This window comes from Quercus lobata, chromosome 1 (assembly GCF_001633185.2).
Source record: "Quercus lobata isolate SW786 chromosome 1, ValleyOak3.0 Primary Assembly, whole genome shotgun sequence".
In the NCBI taxonomy this organism is placed as follows: domain Eukaryota; kingdom Viridiplantae; phylum Streptophyta; class Magnoliopsida; order Fagales; family Fagaceae; genus Quercus; species Quercus lobata.
The window spans coordinates 19955492-19963226 of NC_044904.1; the positions used below are offsets into that span (position 1 = coordinate 19955492).

The 7735-nt window shown below is 33.4% G+C and overlaps 1 protein-coding gene across 1 annotated transcript; it reads right to left on the minus strand.

Annotated features, from left to right (window-relative positions):
* Nucleotides 1-3195: 3195 nt before the first annotated feature.
* On the minus strand, nt 3196-6055 carry LOC115950523 (aluminum-activated malate transporter 8-like). Its single transcript, XM_031067712.1, has 6 exons — nt 5782-6055; nt 5516-5656; nt 5161-5433; nt 4571-4683; nt 4276-4419; nt 3196-3537 (listed from the first exon to the last, which is right to left on the minus strand). The coding sequence occupies exons 1-6, from the start codon at nt 6053-6055 to the stop codon at nt 3196-3198; spliced, it is 1287 nt and encodes a 428-aa protein (XP_030923572.1).
* Between the last annotated feature and the right edge of the window lie 1680 nt (nt 6056-7735).

Consider the following 7735-nt stretch of genomic DNA (forward strand, 5'->3'; position numbering starts at 1 on the left):
TTCACATATATAAGGTTGAATTTAATCAACCATCTTATTGGCTTTATTCCGTACCAAATTTGCTTGTAATTTAGCAATTAGTAACCCTATGTTTAGGTGGGAATCATGTAAGGGTAGTGTGTGAGAGAGTGTGGAGAAATACTCAAGATTGTGCAGTAAAGCAGGGACTTACAGCTAAATCTCGTGGGTGGCTCACAGCTTGCAAGCCACCAGAAGATGCATACGAGTGAAGCATGCAGAGAACCTAAATCGTCATGCCAGCTGTAGCACTACAGGACAAAAAATCCATATTGGCCATTCAATTAGCTCGCGGCTTGGACTCGCGACTTAGTCAAGTCGTGAGATCAAGTCGCCAGTCCACTCTGTTATGGAAAAACTAACTCTTCGTATTCCTTTCTCACTCCAGTATAAATACTTCTTATACCCACGAAATATTGAGAGCTTCCAAAGAGAATTTTGAAAGAGAAACCCTAGAGAAAAACAAGATTGACTCATCCACAATCTTTACATAAGTGACTCTTCAAATTCCTCAACTCTTACCCTCTCCATTGTTTTATTCTTGAGAGGTACATTAGTCAAAACATTTTCTCACCATACCAATATCTGTGAGAAGGCTATTTGGTGCTAGTGAAGCAATTAGGAAGGGACCAATTGATATTGGTTGATGCTATGGGTTATAGCGGAATACAGTAAGCTAAAGAAGACAAAGGTTCGGCGTAAACTCGTTGGAGCAAGAAGCTTGGAGGGCTTAGGTACACTGGGTAGATTAGACTTGGTGGGTCTTCTGCTGTTCATGTATCCTAACTTCATTTTTTAGTGGATTATTTACTGCTTGGAGGGTGGCGGAGAGGTTTTATGCCGAGGGCTTCAGTTTCCTCTTCGATAACACATCATTGTGTTGTCCTTGTGTTTGTATCTCTCTTTCCTTAATCTTTGCCATTTAATTTTTGCTGTGAATGTGATTTTATTTGGTTTAGATTGTTTATCAATTTTCTTATAAGCTTATGTTCATTTTCCACACATATATTGTTTGATAATAAGCTTGAATTGGTAATTTGTAAATTGGGGGTCTAAACGTTCAAGGTGTTTTATACACTATTTGAACTTTCAACATATACTTAGGGTTATCAAGAATCAAGATTTATGTCAAGAACTTGGTGATTAATTCAGTTACTGCTTCAAGAGTTTAAAGATACACAAGCGAGAGTGCTTGTGCTTGCTGTGAATCCAAGAAAGAAGTAGTCTGTGGAATCGGAGCTGTCACGTGGTCGTGGTAGTAAATTTCCTACTCGAGGTAGCAATAGGATGTTAGTGGTCTAAGTCGCTATTGTGTAAACTTCAATTCTTTCATAGTGGATTCGTTTTACCTTAAGGATAGTTAGGTTAAATCCTCTCCAGATTTTTTACCGGTTTGGTTTTCCTAAGTTATCATATCGTTGTGTTATTTATTTTCCGCACTTTCAATGATATGATTTATTTGTATTAACCTAGATTTGATAATTTGACTAAGTAATCTCTTAACTAATTAACTAGGTTAATCTAACTGTGTTTTAAAGGATCTAAAAATGTACAAGTGGTATCAGAGTGGGCAGCTCTTGTGTTAGATCTTTTGATCTAAGAGTTGATCAATCCTTGATCCTTATTATCATGGATAATTGTAAGTGTCTTACTGTTTTTGATTGTGATGATTTGAATAAAAAGAACACTATTGTTTCTGTTGATCATATTGATGCCTGTGAAACTCTTCTTAAGGAATTATCTAAATCTTTGAAAATTGCTAAGAAATTTAAAGATTTTTTCCTCTAAGTAGTTCATAATTTTTAATTGGGGGAAGCCTAAAATAATTAAGTTTAGTTAACATTTTAAAGAGCTTAACTACCCGTTTGGGTATTGATGAAAATCTAGCTTATTGCGTCTGCGTTTACTTTTTTTTTTTTTTCCCGCGTGTTACTGTGGTTGTTGGCTTTTCTAGTGGGTTCCGTGCACTGTTCACGAAATCCACAAATCTCTTTTTTTAACAAAACTTTCATTAAAAATGAGTCTGACAGTATTATTCACATATTTAAAAATTATTTTGTTACAGTATTTTCAATTTTCAATAAAATAAACGGTATCTAAACACACCTTAAATGAGAATTTCAAAAATTTTGGAGAACACGCATATCACAATTTTTTATGAACAATGTGAATAAAGAAACGCGGTAGTGTACAGGGAAATGTGGTAGTACGGAGTCTACCGACAGAGTGGCGGAGAGCACATGGAAATCTAATTGGTCCTTAACTTGAAGGACTTTATTGGTCAAAATAGGTAACAACCAATGTCATCAAACGTTTAGGTTTGTGCTTATCGAAGAAAAAAAAAAAAACATTTAGGCACAGATGTTATACAAATTTTGAGTCGGAAAACATGGCCTTAAGGTCAAAAATAAGAACCATATATTAGGACATTCAAATTCATGGCTGCCATGCGTACATACGTGCATGAAGGATGCATGGACGGAATGAAATTAATGTAGTCCAGAATTAACAGCTACTGTTTCCTACAACTCATTTTACCAAAGATTTTTCACAAGTTAGATTACATAACTGATTCTCTAGTATTTGGTGAAAAAAAAACAATTCAATAATAACTTGACTCGTACATAAATTGTGTTAATGTATGTAACAAAGTGTGTGGAAATAAACTTTTTGGTTTCCTACTCCAATTTTTCATTGTACAAAATGCATGCAGTCAACATCAAACCTTCAACTTTCTTAAGAAAATGTTATTTTTTAAGAGATTTATCAAACAGGTCCGGGGAGACAAATCTTGACCACCCATTAGGATATCATACGAGTGTATTTGTTATGAAGAAAAAAAATCTTATGGTATGAAGTGACATACAAAACAAAGGCAAGTCCATAACATTCCCCAATCCTTGAGAAAAACTACACATTTATTGACACAAATTCTATCCATTATCTTTTTCTTGTTCAGTTTTTATTACCATTATTATACTAACAGTAACACTTCCCTCAAGATGAGCATTTCACAGCTGAAGGATTAGATCGAGCTTCTTATATTATCAAAAGACAATATTATTCTTGTTCCCGAGTTGGACTTAATAGAAAAATCCACTAACTGCAACAGATCGAATATAAACCATCAGAAAGTGGCAGCAATTCTCTGATCAATGGAGCACATACATATGGCTGTTATGGTGACACTCTTGTGGCCGGAGTCTTGAAATGTGCAAGGGACGCTAATTCTTGAACTGCATCGGCAATCTTCACGATGCATGGTACAATATCAATTAGAGTTAAAGCAACTTCTGCAGATGGCATGATCTCTTGGAGATCAGCATCTTCCAAATGGTATGTATCAAGCATGAATTTCAGATTTTCAATAGCGGTTTTTGAGTTTTCAATGTGTGCATTAACTGATGTTGGTTGGTTCATTTTTTTGACTGCTGATGCTAATTCCCTAAGAGCTTTTCCAGATTCTGAGCAGATTTTTGTGCTTGGCTCTTGAATTTTGCGTCCGAACTCATTAAGCGTCTGTGAGGATGGCAAAACATAGGTAAGTGAATTAACTCTACCTAATGAGTTATTAAAAATATTTGTGAAAGTTTTGTCATTTTTTTTTTTTTTAAAAATAAACAAAAATATTTTCAATTAAAGAATAGAAATAAATATATAATTATCATTTCATAAATTTAATGTGATACATGATGCCTAAGAAAACAATCAACAATAATTCATTATCATATAAAAAAATTCATAATATATTATAATGACTTTAACAGATAGCGAATAAAAATATCTACAAGTGAAAATAAGTTTACTCTTGCAATCATTGCAATCATATATAAATAAGAACCAACACCAAAAGATTAACAATTTTTTTACACTATTTGGAATATATGTGGACTTATTTGTAATTAGGTACTGTTATTGAAAATTAAAATATGAAGGGAAACTTTTTTTTTTTTGGGGGGGGGGAGGTGGTAATCTTTAAATGGTCTACCCAGCCCCCTCCCTCCGCCCTTGTGTTAGAGGGAGGTCAAAACCAAAATAAATAATAGAAAATCATATATATATATATATATATATATGTGTGTGTGTGACAGAGAGAGAGAGAGAGAGAGAGAGAGTATACACTTCAGCAATAAAGAAAAGATTAAAAAAAAGAGTATACATAATTGTTTCTACATAATCTTTGCAGAAGAGTTTTCTATACATAATGACTTGTGTGAAATAAATTATCCATTAAAAATTTGAGTATTGCTGATTTACTTGAATCTCAGAGTTAAGGTAGTTGTTAAGAGCTTCAATTTTGTAGGCGCATTGCCAAGTTAGGGTTCCAATTTTAACATATTGTTTCCAAGGATGAAAGAGCCCAAAACGATGGTGCCACATTTCCCATCTTGCTAGATTAGCCTGAAAATTAAAAAATAATTACAAAAAATTGAAGAAAAAAAAGTCAAGTAACCATGGAATTCAAATAACTTCATTTTTTTGTTTTTTTGTTTTTTTTTGTTTTTTTTTTGAGGTGAAAACAAGAGGGCTAGGGTGACAAATTTATACTCACCATAGTTTCTTCATTGTTTTTCGAAGTGAGAAGGCTTTTATATCCTTGAATAAATGCTATATTACTCAAGGGCTGCCTATCTTCTGAAATTTTGAAGAATTCACTCCCAAATCCTATAAGTTTGTATTGGTTAATATTGATTCTCCACAGCAAAAGAAAAAAAGAAAAAAGAAAAAGAAAAAACCCAACTGTTGAGAAATTAAACAAGAAGAGAAGAAGGGGGAAAAAAAAAGGAAAAAGAAGAGAGAATGGAAAGGAATTATATACTAAGGTCACGAACAGGACATGTGACATAGTCACAAGGTAATTCTCGAAGAATTAGGACATGAATCGGTTTACAAAAAATAATTAATAGGTATATTTATTTATTTATAGAAATATTTTTTGTTTATTCTAAGTTTTCAAAATTAATAAATAAAAATTGTTTAAATCTTTAAAAACATAAATATGTTTTTTCCTCCCAATACATTATGGACACATATGTAAGAGTGTTCTTTTCTTGACATATATGAAATGGATTTGTCCAACAGAAAAATGAATAGAGTTTTGGAGTGTCCATGATTTTTATATATGGGGCATGAAATATATACCTTGTAAGAAATTCCCAAGCTTTTCAATGTTGTTAGCTATTAGATTTTGAAGTTCCTCTCCAATCCAAACGGGTCGTATACAGATGCATGTAAGAATAGCGATAAAGCTACCCATGATGATTGTGGTTACCCTCTGATGGGCCATATGTAGCACCTTATCTTCTCGGTAACCCGAAACAGATACTAAAGAAAAAGTCAATATGAATATGAGCAGCCCATAATCATACCTCGCCTTCATTGTGGGAAAGAATCTCACAAATGTTATCGTTGCAGCTGCATATATGCATTATACCTCTAATGAGTTTGAATTTGAACTATAACATTAAATTATCACAATCTGTCTGTAACATGTTACCTATCATAGCGACGAAGAATCCAAGTACAATGGGTTCTCCTTTCTCACCAAAGAGAGTTGCTAGGTGATGAACTCCAACACCTAGAGCACCAGCTGACAACGTTGCTAGCATCCTGTTTAAGCCTTTTCCCAGAGTTGCTCCTACAGAAAATTGGGAAAAAAATCAAAAAGAAAAACGTTGCAAATGGAATTGTTAGTTCCAATTTTGAAGCTGTTATACCGTGAATTGGTTTATATACATCATGGTAAATAAGTTGCAAGCTTACCAACAGAAAACTCAAAGACAAGAATGACTGTTATGACAGCCCATATTGAATTTTCGCCAATACGATCATAGAGTGGTTGGATGTAGTAGAATAAGGAAACCAATGTGAGAGCCAGTCCTACTTTTAGCGAATGGATAATTCTCCGTGGATCATCTTGTCCCAGTTTCTTAATCTTCTTTGCCATCTCGACTATCTTATTAGGCAATAGCTTGTGCCATCCACATGCACGAGTGAAAGGTCCAGCATTTTCAATATTTGGAGCAGCAATATTCATTGCTATGGATTGAAAAATATAAGATTGCAACGGTTGAGAGAGAGAGGGGTTTACGATCTTGATGTTTTGTGGAAATGTCTATTTATACGTGATAAATGTTGAATGGAACTATATAGTTTTTACACTGCAAGCATGTCACAATTTTTATGAACAGCGTGAAAAAGATGCCCCAAAGTGGGAAGGGGATATGGGGTGGTGGGCGGTGGTTCTAGCTAGGGAGTTATAATTGGTCCTGACCTTAAAATTATTGTATAAGCCCAGCCAATTTCATAAGATATTCCAACTCTAGTTTGTTAGATTTCCAAATATGTAGATTATTTTAATGGAATTGAGGCGACAGGCTTTAAATCCAAATCTATGAACTGTGTTTTAGAGAGAGTTAAGTCTTCCTAGCTAGGTTAATTGACGGGTTTAGCTAGGTTTGCGATGGAGAGATGTTAGACAAGTTGTTGGGTGTGAAAGCATGGCCTAAGTGAGTTTCAACAGTTTGAAAAATAAGAACACCATAGTTAGATCAGACAAATTCATGACATCCATGCTTGCAAATTCCAACCCAGTCTTGTTTGATCTGTCCCTCTCCTATGGAAGTTGATTAAACTTGACGCTCTAGGAGAAATAGAAGGAATGAAACTTAGTGGAAGTCCACAATTAATAGCTGGTTCTACTCCTATATTTTTTCTTTATACAATACGCTTGCCATGAAAATGATTTGATTTTTGAGATATAGAGTTTCAACTTATGACGTTCGCTCCTAATAATTGCCCTTTATCATCAGACCAAAACACTAAATGGTTTTTGGTGTAGGCGAAAATAGACCTCCAGATCTCTTTTTCAACCATCAGAGATTTTACCAGTTGAGCTAATTGAAACCCACGAATATGATTTAATCTTTAAACCATACTAATATATAACCCGTGCTACCGTACGGGAATGGATATAATTAAATAAAATAAAGAAAAAAGAATATTGCATTTTATTATTTAAGTGATACTATTGGTTTTTTTTTTTTTTTTTTTTTGGTTTACACGGAGGATGGCATTAGATAAAACACTGAATAAAAAAACCAAACATTGAAAAAATTATTGCATTTTATTATTTAAGTGATGCTGTTAATATATATATATATATATATATATATATGGGTTTATCACACAAAGGATGGCATAAGATAAAACAATGAATAAAAAAAATTACATTTTATTATTTAAGTCATGCTACAATGAAAAAAAAAAAAAAAAAGTGAAAAAGAAAAAGAAAAGAAAAAGAGAATTAAAAAATATTAACCCAACTTAACAATTCAGGTAGATGAGCATGTTTTGCACGTAACCACAATTCTTCATATCACAAGGTAAGGTTCATACGCTTCGCTTTCCCAACAATCACAGAATCTCTTTGGCAACCATAGGAAATCATAATTGTAAACTTTTTCAGCTTACACAACAATCTAATAAAAACGAATATTGCTTCTTTATTTAAGTGATGCTACGATGAAAAAAAAGAAAAAAAGAGAGAGAATTAAAAAAACCTATTCACCAACTTAAACATTTCAAGGTCGATTGAGCATCTTTTGCACGTAACCACAAATTCTTCATAACTGTAAGGATAAGGTTCATCTTGGTTCCAATGTCCCATTCCATTTTTTTTGGCATTTTGAAAGTTTGAAATTTGAAATAGGGCGGT

Bases quoted from the DNA above. Each gene is read 5' to 3' on its own strand.
- LOC115950523 (XM_031067712.1), bottom strand. From the start codon at position 6,055: ATGAATATTGCTGCTCCAAATATTGAAAATGCTGGACCTTTCACTCGT. The intron at 5,657-5,781 runs GTAAGCTTGCAA...AATTTTCTGTAG, and splicing joins TGTCTTTGAGTTTTCTGTTG to GAGCAACTCTGGGAAAAGGC. The intron at 4,420-4,570 runs GTGAGTATAAAT...TTTAATTTTCAG, and splicing joins AAAACAATGAAGAAACTATG to GCTAATCTAGCAAGATGGGA.